Source organism: Echinops telfairi, unplaced genomic scaffold (assembly GCF_000313985.2).
Source record: "Echinops telfairi isolate 266 unplaced genomic scaffold, ASM31398v2 ScPeMD7_9;HRSCAF=40, whole genome shotgun sequence".
Taxonomy (NCBI): Eukaryota; Metazoa; Chordata; class Mammalia; order Afrosoricida; family Tenrecidae; genus Echinops; species Echinops telfairi.
Window position 1 is genome coordinate 91,253,153 of NW_022103906.1, and position 19,894 is coordinate 91,273,046.

At 39.3% G+C, this 19,894-nt stretch overlaps 1 protein-coding gene across 1 annotated transcript in view; it reads left to right on the forward strand.

Annotated features, from left to right (window-relative positions):
* The window catches only part of NBAS (NBAS subunit of NRZ tethering complex), a gene marked incomplete at its 5' end in the record, with an annotated part of 394,305 nt that overhangs the window by 116,992 nt on the left and 257,419 nt on the right, over positions 1-19,894 (forward strand). The window contains 3 exons of the mRNA XM_045286598.1: positions 162-240; positions 3,639-3,743; positions 4,085-4,221. Of these exons, the coding sequence (XP_045142533.1) occupies positions 162-240; positions 3,639-3,743; positions 4,085-4,221 (321 nt within the window). The remainder of the gene's footprint in view (positions 1-161; positions 241-3,638; positions 3,744-4,084; positions 4,222-19,894) is intronic.

Genomic DNA, 19,894 nt, shown 5'->3' on the forward strand with positions numbered 1-19,894 from the left:
ACTTAAGTACATTTAGTTTTATTTTATTCTTGTGCTTTTGGGTACTATTCCACGAATCAGGCGCTCAGTGGAATGCTAATGATTTTTATTCTGCTTTAACTCCTAGTGAAACATGCTTTTTATGTAAATACAAATGACCTAATATAATTAATTCAAAACAGGCTAACACTGGAACAAAAGGAACTTTGCCGCTGTAGATTGAAATTATTAACCTACCTAGATCGACTTGCAACATATGAGGTAGGAATAATTTTAATCAAACCAATTCAGTTCATTTCAACTGTCTTTATGAATGCTATGGCTGATCTAATATCTGATAATCTTGTATTGGAAAGAAATGTGAGGGAAAAGAAAATCAATCCTTGATGAAACAGTTTAACAGCTTCCGCTCTCTTGGATACCATTTTTGGTGAGAATTCTAGTGCCTTCCCGCCCCCCTATCACCCCAAGCAAAACACCCCAAACAAACCCACTCAGAATTAAAGGCCAGAAATTGCTTTATTAGACTAGGGGTAGAAATGCCTTAGCTACTTCAGGGCATCTGTGTTTCCTGGATTTATAGTCCTTTTCACTTACTGTCGACATTTGAATTTCAAGCTAATAACATATATCTATCTACCTCTAGTAAACAAACTATAGGGTCATTATGAGTCAGTTTTGACTTGATGGTAATAATTTGAGTTTGAATACCAAATTTCCCTATAGGCCGAGTTTTAATATGGATATATCAGAGTAGTTTTATTTTGATTTATTCATGGGTTGAATTTGATTAGTTGACTTTGATGCTAATTAAGGACAAAATTAAGCCATTTAATACTTTATGAAGTTACCCTGTATTTGGATCTTTCAGAACACAAACATAGGTGTTTCTGGGGAGCATTTCAATAGCAGCCCTGTGCTCCAAGACCAAATCAGATTCTGTTAAGGGTGGAAGTGGCAGTGAGGAGCATCTCAAAATATGGACATAGTTGACACTGCTTTTTAACATCCTGGTTAACCGAAGTTGCCTGGGGCTTAAAATACATTTCTAACTATTGGAATTTGACGTCACTTGGAGGCCACGTCCTTAGTCTGTGCTCCTTCTGTGGCCGTCGTTTCTCAGCCTTACAGGAAGCATGTAGTAAACGGCACGTCCAGTTATGTGATGCTCACTGCCAGATTAATGGAGGTGGGTAGTACTTCTGAATCTCAAATGATTTATTGAAGAGAACGTTGCATGACTATAGAATTGAATAGAATTGGGATCCAGAGTGTGGATGAAGTTTTGAGGTTTTTTTTATTTGGGGAGCAGTAAATAAATAAATCCTGTTATAATGATGGACCAGGAATGTTACACTGTTTAAAAAGGATGACAGACTTTAGAGGAGAGATGAAAGGCCCCCCATCTGCGCCCCCCCTCCCCCCCCAAAAAAGTAGATTATATGCCTCAGTGAAGTTGAAGAATGGCTCAAATCTCATTCTGGTAGGCTAATTGGAAAAATGGGAGTAGGTGGCCACCCAGTTGGATAGTCAACATTGAGTCGTCCCAGAGAATGGCCATGGGATATAGAACTGAAATTCATAAAAGAAATGATTGTTGGAGACAAGGAGATAAAGAACTTTGGACAGTTTAGTTAACCTAGGACAGCTTTCCTTATTTTATCTCAGTGAGTTTGCACTGAATCACACCTCCCTTCCCACTCTGCCATCAACACCGCTTCGTTGGCTCCTTTTTCATCTACTTTTCAGATGTATTTCCTTCTCTTTGCTCATCCTTTCAATGATGTTGAGTTCTTAAAAAATTATTTATTTATTTATAATCATTTTATTGGGGGTTCATACAACACTTATCACAATCCATACATACACCATTGATGTTGATTTTAAAGCCCTTTTCAGTTCACGCTACTTAATCTCTCTAGGAGTCATCAAGCAAACAAAACCACCAGACTCAGTACCATTAAGTAAGTTCTTACACATAGCATCCCTATAGCACCAAAGCCCCTTTGGGTTTCTGACTCATCTTTCTTAGATGAGCAGCTAAATGAGTTTGAACTGCTGACCTTGGACTACATAGTAGCCCAGTGTTTCCCACTATACCACCAAGACTCCTTCTAGGAATCATAGTCATGCTTATTAATAATGAAATCATATCTAGATAATAATTTCCTCTAGCACCCTGAGCTTGTATATCCCACTGTCCCCTGGGTGTCTCCTACTTGTCGCTGTTGTCAAGTAGATTCCTTCTTCTGGGCGCTCTGGGTGCGGCCGAGGCGGCTCGCTGCATTTGGAAGTGGATTGCCAGGCTTCTTTCTTGACGTCACTCAGGGTTGGGCTCAGTTGTCACCTTGTCAGCTAGTGGTTGAATGCTAAACATGTGCTCCAGGGACTCTTTCCATGTGCTATTGTTCTAAGTTACAAATATTTTCTGCTGAACTTAAATCACTAGCCCCCTTCACTAATCTTCTGCAAAGTTCCTCATTCTTCTTTCTTTTCTCAGTAGAGAATTCAAGTAGAAAACCTTATTGCTCATTTATCATGTGAAAGGCAATATGGTAGGTTTCTGGGATTCAGCATGAAACATTACAGACTTGGCCTTTAAGTCATACTTTCCAGTGAGAGTGACCTATACTTGCCGTTTCCATGGTTAATTCCTATTTTCCTTTCTTGTTTCTGCTTGGGTGCCACATCTAAGTTTTCTCTGCCTTTGTAGAGCCAGTTTTGACATCTCTACTAGGTGGCTCCTCATACCTGCTTCCGTTTTCTTATTTGTTTTTCTTACTAGGTTGAAGCTGCTTTGAGGGCAGGGAGAGGGTATTGTATTAGGGTGCCTGTCACTGTACCTCTCGCATACAGTGCACACTCAGTAAACATTTGGTGAGTTTATGAATGGTTGGTTAATCTGCACTTCATACAGATGACTCTGGCAATAGTAAAATAAATCCAAAATTATTATTTTAAAAAATCATTTTATTGGGAGCTCTTATAGACATTATAACATTTCATAGTTCAGTCACATTAAGCAGTGTTGTACAATTGCTACCACAATGAGTTTCAAAACATTTTCTTTCTTCTTGAACTCCTTGATATCTGTTCCATCTCTCCCCTACCAATCCCCCCAGGAACCCTTATTTGTTTCTTTGTTTATTTATTCACCAATCCAGCCATCTGTTTATTTTTTGCCATATCTTACACATCCAATATATGCATTAACATACAATTCTGTTTTCGATCCTATCTAGTGGAATTATATAGTCATCAATGCTGTCAGCTCCCTGTTCCCCACCTCTCTTCCTGTACCCTCAGTGACCTATTGCTCCTGTTACTGTTTATGAAGGGTTATCCATCTTGTATCAAACTTCTTATGCATGCATGATTCATCTTTACTTATTTGTTTATACCAAGCAGTTGATTTTGGTTGTCGTACTATAATTTTGATTTTTACTATTTTATTTACTTTTGGATTAAAAAGAAATACATTTATGAGTATGGTTGTTTTATAGAAAAGACAAGGGTGCAGATGTAGTTCTAGTTAAGAGTTTATAGTGGAAATAAATTATCTCAAGCCTATTTATTTAGCCAGGCATAGTAAAACATTTTAATATTGTCTTGTTGCCCAAGTTTGGAAGTCTTTTCATTAAATCACTGTTTCCCCCCAGGAAATCTTAGGAATGCCTCATGCATCTGAACAGAGATATGATGCTGAATTTTTTAAGAAGTTCCGAAATCAAAATATTGTACTCTCAGCAAGGACTTATGCTCGGGTAATTTCTTTTTAAAAAGTAAAATCATTTTGATTCTTGACATTGTAAATCCTTGAGCCATGCAGTTAATATTATTTGCATATACCATTACATGTCTTCTTTTAGTTTGTAGTATTGATATAGACAAAACGATATTTTTAATTGCTCATAATTCTGAGTTTTAAAAATAATTTTTACAGAATTAGACTGAGACACTGATATAGACTAGAAAAAATCAGGAAAATTTTAGTCACTTCTTACCTATAATTACGTGAAAAAATACTTTTGAATATTGTCATACAAATAGAGTCTTTTATTCTTTAAAGTTGACATTTGAAATTTGCCTTTGTTTTTTTCCACAGGAAAGTAATGTACAAGCCCTAGAAATTCTCTTCACTTACCATGGTGCAGACTTGCTGCCTCATCGCCTAGCAATTCTTTCCAACTTTCCAGAGACCACTTCCCCACATGAGTATTCTGTTTTACTGCCTGAAGCTTGGTAAGTGAGTGTGTCAGTTGAACTTCATCTTCTTTATAAACAACGATGTGTTGTTCTATGCTGAACACCTTAAATTAGAAAAATAAAATTATTTTTATTTTTTATATAAAATTATTATATAAAGTTATTTCATATTTATTTTGAGTACTGTATATACTCGAGTATAAGCCGACCTGAATATCAGCTGAGGCTCCTAATTTTACCACAAAAACTGCATTAAAAATGTGCTGAATGCCACACCCAGACCTCCTACACCCTCCTTGCCACTGATTTTGGATCACTTGTTCCCTTGTCCCTGGGTTTGTTAACACCTCTTTCTTCCACCCACCTCCCCCTCTAGGGAGGGAGAGAAAGAGGGTCGGACTGGGCCCCACGCTGCGCCACGATGCTCAGGGATGACGTCCCTGCTGGGAGCTAATGGGACACAGAGCGACACAGGACCAATGACATTTCTGGTGTCACATGGTGGGGAAGCAGCACGGTCTGAACCCCCCAAAACGGAGCGAATCAAGAAGGGAGCATACCTGGATAAACAATCTGGAAGAGGAAACAATGGGACCAACGGTTCCAGGGGGACATGGGAGAGGGGAAGGTGAAGGGAAGGAAGTGGTATTAACAAAGCCAGGGACAAGGCAACAACAAGTGATCCAAAATCAGTGGCAAGGAGGGTGTAAGAGGTCTGGCAGGGCTTGATCAAGGACAATGTCACTGAGAGGAATTCCTGAAACCCAAATGAAGGCTGAACATGATAGTGGGACAAGAGGAAAGTACAAAGAAATAGAGGAAAGAACTAGGAGGTAAAGGGCATTTATAGAGGTCTAAAGACAGGCATGTACATATGTAAAAATATTTATGATGATGATATAAATCTATACATATATTTATAGGTTTAGTATTAAGGTAGCAGATGGGCATTGGACCTCCACTCATGTACTCCCTCAATACAAGAACACTTTGTTCTATTAAACTGGCGTTCCATAATGCTCACCTTCCTGGTACGATCGCTGAAGACAAAGTGGGTGCATAAGCAAATGTGGTGAACAAAGCTGATGGTGTCCAGTTATCAAAAGATACAGTGTCTGGGGTCTTAAAGGCTTGAAGGTAAACAAGCAGCCATCTAGCTGAGAGGCAACCAAGCCCACATGGAAGAAGCACACCAGCCTGTGTGATAACGAGGTGTTGAAGGGATTCAGGTTTCAGGCACCAAAGAAGGAAAAATCATATTGTGTGTTTGCCTTCCCAATACAATCACTGAGGACAAATGGGGGTATGATCAAGTGTGGTGAAGAAAGGTGATAGTGCTCAGCTATGGAAAGATATAGTGTCTGGGGTCTTAAAGACTTGAAGGTAAACAAGTGGCCATCTAGCTCAGGTGCAACAAAGCCAACATGGAAGAAGCAAACCAGCCTCTGTGATCATGAGATATGGAAGGAATCAGGTATCAGGCATCAAGGAACAAAATTACATCATTGTGAATGAGGGGGAGTGCAGAGTGGGCACCCAAAGGCCATTTGTGGGTAACTGGACATCCTCTTACAGAATGGTCGCAGGGAGGAGACGAGCCAGTCAGGGTGCAGTGTAGCAACGATGAAACATACAACTTTCCTCTAGTTCTTTAATGCTTCTTCCCCCAAGCTATCATGATCCCAATTCTACCTACAAATCCAGCTGGATCAGAGGATGTACACTGGTACAAATAGGAACTGGAAACAGGAAATCCAGGACAGATGAACCCCTCAAGACAGTGGTGAGAGTGGTATTACCAGGAGGGTGAAGCGAAGGTGGGGTCAAAGGGGGAACTGATTACAAGGATCTGCTGCATATAACCTCCTCCCTGGAGTACGGACAACAGAAAAGTGGGTGAAGGGAGACATTGGACAGTGTAAGATAGGACAAAATAATAATAACTTATCAAGGGTTCATGGGAGAAGGGGGAATGGGGAGGGAGGGCAAAAATGAGCTGATACCAAGGGCTCAAGTAGAAAGCAAATGTTTTGAGAATGATGATGGCAACAAATGTACAAATGTGCTTGACACAATGGATTTATGTATGGATTGTGATGGGCATTGTATGAGCCCCCATTAAAGTAATTTTTTAAAAAAGAGACAAATTTGGGAAAAAATGTGCTGAAAAACTCAGCTTATACATGTATATATACGGTAATTTAGTTTAGCATTTTTCCTTCCTCTAAGAATAAACTCATCTCTACCTTATTATTACAACATCTCCGTTGGAACTTTAGTCTTGATGATGACCCACAGTTTCAGAATAATTACAACATATTTGCCACTTACTTATGTCTGGCTGCCCAAAGAATTTTGATATTATCCCTGGCATTATAGAAAGCTGAGATTTACAGAGGTTTACTAGTTTGTGTAGCTCGGACTGGTCTCATTTAGTTAGAAAGATTGATGAACTCCTTATTTTGAATTATTCTTAGTATTGAAAATATATTTTTATCCAAGTGAAGAAAAAGAAAGTCTAAGGTCCTTTTAATATCAAATAGTTTCTTGTAGGTCTATATCTAGAGATGTAAATTTGATTTACAAATGTAATTATATATGTTTATCATTCTTTATTTCTTTATAATACAGAAAAAAACAGTTTTTATACTCTAAGTTGTTAGTATAAAGCAAAAGGCTACTGTCTCTCATTTTATTTTATTTCTTTTTTGTAAGATGGAATCTCATGAGGGAGGGAAGAGTGGAAAGGAAGGGGAAAATGAGGAGCTGATAGCAAGGGCTTAAGTAGAAAGCAAATGTTTTGAGAATGATGAGGGCAACAAATGTACAAATGTGGTTGATATACAATGTACGTATGTATGGATTGTGATCAGAGTTGTATGAGTCCCCAATAAAATGATTAAAAAAACCTGATAGAATCTCAGATTAGAGAGCATTTATTGTTGTCTTCTGACAATTGTTTAGATAAGCATTTGACTTTAATCTGCCATTTCTAGAATTGGCTTGCACAATAGTTGTGCAATGTCTGAGGCTATAGTATTTTTGAATGACCTGTTGTTAGTCTGTAGAACCAACGTGCCACAAGAACTAATGTTAAATTGCGATAAGCTCTTTAGGTATACCATATATCTGCTAGAGAGGGTAGGTAGAAAATAGAAATATTCGGAATCATTGTTTTGGGGGGTATATTGCTTAGGAGAACTGGAAGGACCACCGGTTGGTAGCCCTTTTTTCTTTAAAATTGTGGGTGTCTCTGTTCCTCCTTCTGAGTTGGCTTGCTTTGTGCCCAGGGGTAGCAGAACTGACCAGTCACCTTGTTGGAGGCCTCTGCGCCTATATTCATACTCCCCCTAGTCTTTGTAAAGGAGTTACAAAGTCTGTAAATTGAAGAACCACACCAGCTCATTTAACTTCCTTGGACTAATGAACTTTTATTGAACCAAATTTTATGATTATGGGTGGCTAGGAACGTTCCATGGATATATATCATTTTGTGTTTTATATTACTACTTTGAAATAATTGTGTACAAAAACTAATCCTCTACTATATATGGAGTGGCAAGAGGCCCCAAGTAACTTAAGCAGTATTGAAAGACAAGAACAAATCAGGAGGAGTCACACTTCTGATTGTAAAACATGCTCTGTAGCTGCACTAATCGAACAACCTGATACTGATAGAACAAAAAACATCCAGAACAATGGGTTAGAATTGAGTTCAGAAATAAACCCAGAAATCTATGGTCCACTGCCTTTTTTTTTTTCCACAAGGATACAAAGTCTATGTGATGGAAGTAAGAAGTGTCTTTTCAATAAACAGTGCTGGGAAAACTGGTCTCCTCATGAAAATGGATCGGGATAGGTACCACACACCACATACAAAACAAAATTCAAAATGGATTAAGGATCTAAATATGTACCTTGAAAATATAAAATTCTTAGACAAAAAGTCATGTTGCTCTAAAAACTAAAAATAGAACTCCCAGCAAGTCCGGTCCTGGATTTGTACTCAAAAGACTTGAAAGTAGAGACTGAAACCAGACTCACATGCCAGCATTCACTGCAATACCGATTTTTGTGGTACCATAATCCTATAAGTGATATAAAAAGACAAGAAGATACCTGGGAAAGACCAGAGCTTCGTAGTGAATCCAGGGGCAGTAGGAAGGGGGACTTTTGGGGCTAACAGTGAGGGAAATATCAGATTGATTAAGGGTTGGATTGCACAGCTGGTTATTTCAATGGCTATCAATAATTGTCTACCTCTAAAAAGCTGAATTGGCAAAAGTTGTGTGCTAGAAGCATTCTCAACAGGGACATCAGGGAAAGCAAATCAGAAATGCTGTTGACGATGCTTATGTGCAGCCAAAAGCCTCATGGGACTGATTCTTTGATTTGGTGATTTAGGATAGTGATTTTATGGGATGTCCCCGTGTGAAGTAGCCTAATGAGGTGTTTAGTATTTTGTTTTGTTTTTCAGGTTATTGAGTAGTGGCTATGGTCTTACAATCTTTATCCACTTGGAACAATAGAGGAAAAAGGAGAATCAAGGATAAAACCCAAACCAAACCCATTGCCCTCCAAAAAGTTCTGCCTCACAGCTATCCTCCAGAGCTCTCCCTATAGTACTTTGAGACTGTGACTCTTCATGGGAGTAGATAAACCTTGAAACAATTATCCTAAATAAATCTATAAACCTTAAGCTAAAATAGCTCCCGAAGCCTTCTAAAAACTAACAGTAGTTTAGCTTGCCCAGGGAAGCGCACCTGCCTTCAGCATGTGCTCTCTTAAGATCTTTCTATGTGGTATCAAATTGGTAACAGCAACTCAAAAGATTAGATAGGAATCTTAGGGAGCACTGAGTTTTGTTATTGGTGGGGAAACAACTTAGAAAAGGCGTGTGACAAGGTTTCCACAGTTTGAAGAATGTAGCTAATGTCACCGAGTTATACATGTAGAAAGTTGTATGTTTTGCCATGTAGAGTCTCAAAAAAAATTAAAAACAAAGTTATCATGAACTTAACAAGAGTAAACTGTAACCAAATATTATAAATTTTGGATATTCTATTTTTATCACAGGTGGTGTACCTTTATTAGCTACCTGCTTTTAGTTTTGTCATTGTTAAATATGTCTATATTCCACTTGGCTATTTTTGTTTTAAAGCACAAAGGTGTCATTTCTTCAATCTTAAGTCAGTTCTCACAATTGTGGTTGTGGTGCTTTCTGGAAAATAAGAGGAATGCATTCTTTGATGCTTACATTGTTACACATTCCAAATGTATTAGATTTTTCAGTTCTGCCTTTTTTTCCCTTATCATAAAGTGATTTTAAAATGAAGCAAACAATTTAGTTTTAAAAACAGATGTATTTTAACCAGTTGCTATGGAGATTCTGCAGCATAGTGTTTACAGGAAAGCATTGACCCTAGAGCTCAGTTGCTAGAGGTGCGATGTTGGTTAAATTTCTTAGCTGTTCTTCACCATTCTTACTCGTAAGGTACGGGTGATTAGAGTATAACGTTTGTAGTATTGTGAGGATGATTAATTATTTCAAGTATTAAGTGCTATTGGCTAAGCAATTATTATTTTTTATTAAGAGTGTGACCTTATACCTTTCATATACTTAATGTTTTAAATTTTATTTTGGATAACTTTTATATTTACAAAAAAAATTTAAAGATACTACAGCGGCCTTCTGACGTCTTTAAGGCCTTCTAACTTTTCCTAGAGTTAACATATGTAATCAAAGCACACTTGGCAAGACTAATTATCTAACTTTGGAACCGTTAGATACATAATAAGATGGCAAATATGAATGGAATTCAAAAAGAAGTTCGTGGAAAAATTTCTTTACGCTTTAATTTCATTTGCCAGTGAACTTTCTGAAGTCCTCTTGTATATTCCTAAAAATTACTGTGCTGTGGACAATTGTACAGTGGGGAAGATGGAGTTCATGGCAGGCAGGGTGGCCTAAAACTTTGTTTAGTGGAACAGACTTAAGAGTGCAACAAAAACCATAAGCCAGGGCTGAAGAACCCACGGAGTCAGCTAGTGGAATAAGGGCTCTGTGGGGCGGGGGACACAGAGGTGGTGGCGGGGTGAGGGGGTGATGATGTCAGGGCGTCCACATAGAAAAGGAATGTTTGAAAACTGATGTAGCAAATGTACAATTCTGCAGGACACAATTGAACAATGGAATGCTTTGATATGTGTATTAATCCCAATGAATTTAAAAAAAACCCAAAGCCATGCACTCGTTTCTAATACATCAGACGGTTACAGAGAACGTGCCTTTGTTGTTAGGCGCCTGGGGTTCCTACTCAGAGCAGCTCCACAGACACAGAACAGAAGCCTCCCCAGTCCTGAGCCTCCTGGAAACCTTTGCTGGGTAGAGCCTATTGTTGCAGCCGCGGTGTCAGTCTCTCTCGTTGAAAATCTTCTTTTTTGCTGCCCTTTTACCAAACACGATGTGTTTCTCCAGAGACTGATAACATGTCCATAATACGAGCTAAAGTCCCACCACCCTCATTTCTAAAGAGCATTCTGGCTGTACGTCTTCCAAGACAGACTTGTTGGCTCCTTTGACAGTCAGTCCATGGTACTTTCAGTATTCGTCTCAGCACCACAGCTCAAACGCATGGATTCTTCCTCTCGGTGTCCAGCTTTCACAGGCATATGAAGTGATCTAAAATACCGTGGTAAATACCATACCTTAGTTCTCAAAGTAACCTCCCTGCTCTTCAACACTAAAGAGGTCTCTTACAGCAGATTTACCCAATGTAATATCTCATTTGATCTCTTGACTGTTGACTCATTCACGATGAATTATTTTTTTGATAACTTGTTGGATTCTACTGTTCAGAATTTTTTTGAGAATTTTTGTGTCTGTGTTTGTGAGGGCTGCTTTCTTTATGGGGCCTTTGGTTACTTTTGGTATCAGGATTGTGCTTGATTCAAGGGATAAATTTGGAAGTTTTCTGTCCCTTTCTATATTCTGGAATAGTCTGTAGAATAGGTGATAGGTTTTCACTAAATAATTGGTACAATTTCCCTGTGAACCCATCTGGTTTTAGGCTTTTCTTGGTTGGAAGTTTCTTAATGACCTTCTCTGTTTCTTCTATATTCATTTGAGGAGATGGTATTTGTCTGTTTCTTCTAGATTATCAAACCTGTTGGAGTACGGGCATTCGTTGTTGTGTTTGTTGTTGTTACGAGCTGTCAGGTCTGTTCTAACCTTAGTGAACCTGTCCACAAAGGGAAAACACTGCCTGGTCGGGTGCCAGCCTCACGATCGATCCCACTGTTGCAGCTACGGTATCAATCTATCTCCTTCACGGCCTTCTTTTTGATGCCTTTCTACTTTCCCAAGCATGGCTGTGTAGGAGTGGGCTTCATAATGTTTGGGGGGAAATAGAATGGAAATATGATGGAATTTCTCCGCAACCTTTTTGAAGCTCCCTTATGTTAGCTGGCGGTTTCTAAGTCTAAGAATGACCTCGTGGTTGTTACATGAAAAAATGGTTTATATCCTCAGTTGTCTTGGCAGGAGGGGGAATTACTGGCTTGCTTGTTCCCTGAAATGTGGGTGCTAGTTCGTGAGTGGCTTCATTCTTGTTGTCCTGTTTTATAAATCTAGGTTTGGGATAATTTCTTTAATTAAAGAGGTAAAATATAAATTATTTCACAGTAAATTTTATAGAACTGTATGTAGTATGTTGGTATTTATATTTTATCTGGTGCTCTAAAGAATATTAAAAATGAAGATATATGGTTTGACTAATAAATTATTTCCTGTTCTGTTCAAGAGACATGATTTAGTATGGCAATGTAAAAAATTTACAAATTAATGTGTTTCATGTATGGTTCTAGCAACAAGTTTTTGAGAAAAACAATACATTTGTGATGCATTAGTGTGTCTGGAAGTAGGGAATTATTTTTCAAAGAACAATTGGTTGCATTACTCCTGTAGTGTAGATGCAGCTGCTATCAAGTGTCTTTAACGTGCTTTATAACAGTTTAAAGCAGCGATTCTCAACCTGTGGGTCGCGATCCCTTTGGGGGGTCGAATGACCCTTCACAGGGGTTGCCCAATTCATAACAGTAGCAAAATTACAGTTATGAAGTAGCAACGAAGATAATTTTATAGTTAGGAGGTCACCACAACATGAGGAACTGTATTAAAGGGTCTCGGCATTAAAAAGGTTGAGAACCACTGGTTTAAAGTGTTAGTTTTTATCTAAAATTAAGAAAGCTTAGAGAGTATATATGTGTAGGTGTGTGTATATCTGCACACATGTATATATTACTGACAGGTTCTCTTGAATATTGTTTCTAAATTTAACATTACCTCGTGATACCAAATCCGTTCTCCTTTCAGGGAGATGAGAATTTTCTTTCATTATTCATTTTTTCACAAATTTAAATACCTTGACTGATAATTTTAGAACATATGATTCTTAAGTAGATTATAACATTTCTTCCGAAATGTGAACTGCTTCACAGAAAGTCCCTGTAATTCTTTTTGATAACCTAATATTGTTCCTCATCAAGTCTTCATTAATATGTAAATGCTTGCTGTACCAAGAGTAAATCTCTTTATCATACTTGTATTTAATTAACATACCAATAACCCATGTGACACTTTCTGTAATTTCTGACATAGGTAAGCTTACTTAAACCATATTTTAATAAGATTCAATTAAGGATCAAGTTCATATTTTGTATGTAGGATATATATAGATTATCTGGTGAGCTCAATGTGTACCCATTTTACTTAGTCCAATGATGTTGTTCAGGTACTATACAAATGAATGCAAATTAAAAGACCCATGGCATACGTAAATGTTGAGATCACATTACATGAAAGTGACATATAATGGACTGTGATAGCATGGTAAATTGGAGCAAGCAAAATCTTTGAGCTATAAACCCAGGTCTCTGTTTTCTCTTGGTCTCCAGTTTTGATAGCTCTGTTCCTGTGTGTGTGATGGTGAGGTGTAGAGATATTGTGGTGATTGGATAACCTAAAGGATAGGCTATCTCACGCAGTTCCTAGCATAGGATCTGCGTCCCATGTGTGGTAGTGGTGGTGGTTAGGGCAGTAGCAGATGTCACAAAGTACTCCACATTACAGATGTCTGTTGGTTTCCAGGTATTAACTTCCCAAAGACTGTCGTGGATGCAAAGTTGTAATGGGGGTACTCTCCCTGGGGACAGGAGTGCCTGATGCCCTGTCTGGGACAATGCTATGCATGGTGTGAATCAATGATCCTGCAGACATGTGACATTTAAATTTTATAATAAATTTTTAATAAAAGTGTTGCTTAGAGAACATTATTTCAAGAGACGTTGAGGCTTTCTATGTAACTTTTTATTGAGTTGTAGAGATACAGAGAAATGAGCACGTCACAACCGTCCTTCTCATGAGGGTTTAAGAAGTGGGCAAAGCTTGAGAAGTCGAACGTTTCCCCAACCCCCCGGTGCTCCTCCCCCCACTCTTACTCCCGTCTTCCAAGAGAGCCCTACTCTGTTTTTACATGTTGGATTCGTTTTGTCAGTCCAACAAGCAGATTGGTTCATGAGCGCTATTTTGCTTATAGAAAATAAGTATTTTGACTTGCAAGAGTGAAAAAGAAATGTTTGAACATTACAACGAAGAGGAGAGACCATGTCAAATACCTTATTTTTCTAATACTGAATATTTATTGGCATCTTTGGAGCTTTTATATGGGGCTCTTGTGGCACAGTGAGTCTCGGTGGCATAGTAACCTCAAGGTGAGCCGTTCGAAACTACCAGCCGTTCCACAGGAGAAAGATGAGGCTTTCTACTCCCATAAAGAGTTACAGTTTCAGAAACTCACAGGGTCAGTTCCGCCTTGTCCTATAAGGGAGCAATGAGTCAGAATCCAATCTGTTTGGTGGCAGTGAATGAATGAGTAGCATTGAGGTTAAAGCACTTGGTAACTAACTGAAATGCTGGTGTTTCCAACCCATTGGTAATTCTCTGGAGAAAAGATGTAATAGTTTGCCTCTGTAAAGATTTACTGTCTTAGAAACCCTGTGGAGCAGTTCTCTGTCCTGTAGCCAATCATTTATTGGCTTTGTGTCAATTCTGGCTCCTATGTAGAAAGAGTCGGAAAGCCTGTATGTGCTCCTGAGACTATAACCCCTGAGACTATAACCCTTTCCAGGGGTAGGAAGCCTTTTCTCATGGAGTAGCTGGTGGTCTCGAATTGCTGACCTTGCAGCATCAGCACTATGCTCACGAGGTTTCCTTGAGTGATTGTAGATCAGTGTTATATGGTGGGAGCACATTGGTATTCTACTTCTCCCCCACAACACGAGAAACTGACCCCAGCTGAGGTGAGGCTTCCTCTATAGCAGTGGTTTTTAAGATACACAAATATGGGGGTGATACATACTTCCTCATTGCCGGGGAGACTAGATTAGAAGATTACATGGTCTGAGAACAGATGCCTTCCTTTGTCTTGGTATTTATCCTCATGGTCATGGTCTCATACCATATTGGCCCTTTCATGATTAACTAACTTTGCTTACTAGCATAATGTTTTCCAGGTCCATCCATGCCATAAGGTGGCTCATGGCTATATCATTGTTGTCTAGGGATGACTAACAAGACATTGTGTGTATGTTCCCGAGTTTCTTTTTCCGTCCTTCTGATGGGCATTTGAAATGTTCCAGTGTTTGGAATTCAAATAATTTAACAACCGCTTCACTGCCCTAATGGCCATTTTAAGTATTAAGAAAAGATATACCAAAAGGTATGTATTAGTCTAGGTACTTTGGAGAAACAAATCCACAGCAACTCACGCATAAGAGAGAGTTTTATGCAAAGAAAATGTGCATCATGAAAACATCCCAACCCAATGCTGCCCAAGCCCACAAGTCCAACATTAACCCATACCCAACACCAGTCCACAAAGTCCTTCACCTCACAAAACAGAGGCAATAATGCCGACTGCAGGAGGAAAGCTGAGTCCGTGAATGTGTAAGCATCTCAGCACTGGCAGGGGTCTCCACAAGGCTGCTCCAGCACCCAGGGCTGCATCGGGATAGATCCATGCGGCTTCTCCTTGGGGATGTCTTGTAGGAAATCCATCTTGCAAGCTGAAGCAGGGAACTGCTAAGGCAGCTGCACCCGATGCAACCATCACAAAACAAGAGACCCGAGAACTAGAAAGGCGAGGCTCACCACCCATTTATCCCTCCGCCTTTCAACCAGACCCACATGTGATTATCGGCCAGGCTGGCACAATTAACTAACTCAAGGTAGTTTATTATTCATACAGTTAATACTTAAATTATAGCAAAGAGTTACACAAAAGTAGATTACAAGAGTTTTAAAATATTAGTCAAAAAGAATAAAGCTGTTAGGATATTTCCATATTGCTTTTTGATGGGCGTCCCCACTTGCGATATTCTTTCCTTTTATCTAAGCATCATTGGCTGTGTGACTTATCCTAACCCTCTTTTCACTGTGAGAGTAGGATCCACTTCTTTAGAGACAGGCCAATTAGACAATAATCATTGTGTTTGACTCATTAGAAACGGACAACTTCTCTTCTCTGAACCTATTATGTTCATCTTTGAAAAATTCTTTTCTGCTTCTGCTGAACTTATGGCACCTGTTCTGGCAATATTTTTAGGTCTTTGAATTCTTTCAGGAATTGCATAGTGTACGCATCATATCTTCTGGTAATGTGGGGTGTAACACAAAGCTGATATGAACGACAGCATGTCACCCTCTGGTAGGCACTTTTTCTGTTTACATTTTCTGTTTATTTACTGAAGTAACATGCAAAAGAATAAAAATATAGTATTTCATCAAATATGTAATGAGATTTGTGAAGTGAATCAATAAATATTACAAGCATAGTTCTGGCTGATTTTTTTGTACCAATGGATGGAATAAACATTACTACAGGCCCTTAGAATATGCACATGATGAATGTTCAAAAAGAATATGGTATGTAAATGAGTGATTTTCCCATTAGCGAGAAGGCTGAGTACAAGTGCCATGTTAGCAACTTGTTTGCCTAACTCAATACCAAATTAGGTGTAGGTTATGCTGAACCAGTACAAACCAGCTGAATCCCACCACTGGCTGTTTCGGACGATTGAACTCTGCGGTGATGACGGTGACAACTCCTGTGTCTGCATCCTCTTGGGGGTTTGTGCCCAGCAGAGTTACTGTTAGGTGCTATGGTTCTGTTTCTATTTCCCGTTGTTTTAGGTCGCATCACAGAGCTTTTTCACAATGAGTGTACATTTTTAGAAGCTCACCAGCAGAATATGAGTTCCAACTGATGTTCTATTTATGCCAGTCCTTTTTGTATATGTTTAATTTTGGATAGCTTATCATGTCTTTGAATTTGCCATATTTTAATTCTGAAGTATTTGCTATTAATACTATCAGTCCTTTATTTTAGATACATTTTTATCACTAGAGCTAATTTTTTTTCCATTATGCTCCCTGGTTGTCATTCATTTCTTAATGCATTTTAATAACAGAGTCCCTTTCTGGGTATTGGCCTGGTAATGAGTTCTACTTATTTATACATCTCTTGATTTTGATATGATGCCAAATGTGAATTTTACATAGTTGAGTTAGTTTCATTCCTAAACCTATTCTTAAACTTCGTCTGAGTTGCAGTTAGATTACTTGGATATTCAGTCCTTTTGAGTTTTAATTTTTAAGGTTGTTACGAAAGGTCAGACAGTCGTTAGGGCTGATTTTGCATCATTTCTGAGGTAGTACTCCTTTGAATACCTTGTCTTTAAGCCCAGTGTATTTGGAAGTTTTTAATGATGAACCAATCTATTTTAGGCACTATATGAAGCATAGGGATGCTCTTTCTGCTGACTCTGCGATTCCTTTAATTCTTGAGCATTTTCCACACATACATGTAGTGATCAGTTCTTATCCAAAGATTTCAGGCAAACTATGCAAGAAACTTTGGGACTCTCTTACTTAACTGCTCAATTTCTCTTTTCTGGCATTTCGTCCGGCAAATTTTACCTGCCTTGGCCTCCAGAAATATCAAATTGTCTTCTCACAAAAATTGCAGGTTCTATTTGGATCTTCACCTCCTTATACTGTCTCCTAGATGCTCTTTTTAGGCATTGAGGAAAGCACTGAAGGGGGGCTACTCTTGTTATTTTTCCCTTCCACCTTCAGATAGGGGTGGTCCTGCAGTTGAATGTATGTGTTTGTTTGGCGCAAGAGGGGTAAATTCTGTTCTTGTTGAGGTATCATGGCTGAGAGCCATGATACCTGAGAGTCTTGTGCTTTGAAATAATTCTTTTTATTTGATCCTCCTCTTGTTAATTTCTCTTTAGCTTTATTTATCTCACTAGTTTAGCTATTATCCACTTTGTAAAGGAAGATACTTTACCTAAATCTCCAATTTAAATTTGAACCTTATCACCAATTTTTGTTGTTAGATGCCCTCGGGTCAGCTCCAGCGCCTAGCAACCTTGTATACAACAGAAGGAAACACTGCCCGCTCCTATGCCGGCCTCACAATTATATTTGAGCCCATTGTTGTAGCCACTGTGTCAGTCTAGTTCATCGAGGGGCTTTCTTTCTTTTTTTAAATTTTAATTTTCCTCTTCCACTTTTCCAAGCATGATGTCCTTTTCTAGGGACTAGTCTCTTCTGATACTCTGTCTAAAGCCCTTGAGATTAAGTCTCGCCATTCCTTCATCCAAGGAGCATTGTGACTCTGTTTTTCCAGCACAGATTTTTATTCTTTTGGCAGCCCATGGCATGGTACTCTCAGCATTCTTTGTCAGCGCTGTTATGCAAATGCTTAGATTCTTCTTTGGTCTTGCGTAATTAGTGTCACAACTTTCATATGGATATGAGGTGATTGAAAATACCATGGTTTGGGTCAGACTCACTTTAGTCCTCAAAGTGAGATCCTTACTCTTCAACACAATAAGTGGTCTGTTTTTTTTAATAGTTTTATTAGGGGTTCATACAACTCTGATCACAATCCATACATACATCAATTGTGTAAAGCACATTTGTACATTCATTGGCCTCACCATTCTCAAAACATTTGCTTTCCACTTAAGCCCCTGGCATCAGCTCCTCATTTTTTCCCCTCTCTCCCCACTCCCCCTCCCTCATGAACCCTTGCTAATTTATAAATTATTATTTTGTCACATCTTGCCCTGTCCGAGGTCTCCCTTCACCCACTTTTCTGTTGTCCGCCCCCCAGGGAGGGGTCACATGTAGATCCTTCTAATCGGTTCCCCCTTCCCAACCAGATACGAGGTCTTGTGCAGCAGATTTACCCATTGCAATGCATTGTTTGGGTTCTTGACTGCTGCTTCCATGAGCGCGGACTGTGATCCAAGAAAGATGATGTCCTGGACAACTGCAGGCTTCGGCTATCATGACGTTATCTGTTGGTCCAGCTGTGAGGAATTTGTTTTGTTTACATTGAATTGTATACCATACTGACACATACAGCCCTTTATCATCAGCAGCGAGTGCTTCAAGCCCTCCTCACTTTGAGCAAGCAAGGTTGTGTCATGTGCATTTTAGTTTGTTTATAAACTTTCATCCAATCTTGATGCCACATTCTTCTTCATGTAAGCCAGCTTCGCAGTTATTTGCTTATTGTACAGACTGAGTAAATATGGTGAGAAAGTATGACCGTGATGTTCACCTTTCCTGACATTAAGCCATGCATTATGTCCCCATTCTGGTTGCACAACTGCCCCTTGATCCATGAACAGGTTTGGCATGAATACCATAAAGTGTTTGGAATTCTCATTCTTCTCAGTGCTATCTATAGTATATGATCCATATAATTAAATGCCTTTGCAGATTCAATAAAACATAAGTGAGCATTTTTTACCTGGTATTTTCTGCTTTGAGCCAAGATCTACTTAATGTCAACCATGAAATTTCTTGTTCCACATCCTCTTCTGAATCCAGCTTGAATTTCTGGCCGCTCCCTCTCTCTGTACTACTGAAACCATTTGGATGAGCTTCAGCAAAATTTTACTTGCATGTGATGTCAATGATAGAATTTGACATATAATTCTCTATGTTCTATAATTTGAGCATTCGATTGGGTCAACTCTCTTTGGAATCCACACAAATAGGGGTTTCTTCTCGTCAGTTAGCCAGGTCATTGTTTCCCAGAGTGCTTGGTGCAGATGAGTGCTTCCAGCGCGCCATCAACGTGGTGAACCAGATCCGTTGGTGTTCCTGTACTTGTTGGAGCCCTGCTTTGGGCTGTGATCCAAAAGGTCAGCGATTTGAGACTACCAGCCCCTCTAAGGGAGAGAAAGTAGATTTTCTCCTTCTCTCAGCAGTTGCAATCTTGGACACCCCTGGGTGCAGTTTCCCCTGTCCTCCAGGGCTGCTGTGAGTCAGCATACACTCAGTTGCCCTGCGTTTGGTTGGTTGGGTTGGCGTGTGGCTGACGCCTGCTGTGCAGCTTGCACTTCTTCAGCTCCATCGCTCTTGCTCAGGGGCTGCCTCTGGCAACGCTTGCATGCTGGCGAGTTCTTTCTGATGCAGCGACTGCAGTTCTTCCATCTTTAAAAGTAGTTGTGCATGCTGGCACGGAGTAGGGAACCAGTGGAGAGATCTAGGGGGCTGGTCCCAGCCCCAAATACTAAGTGGATGCCTGCCCCTCCCCTGAGAAGAATGTACCTCAAACGATGGCAC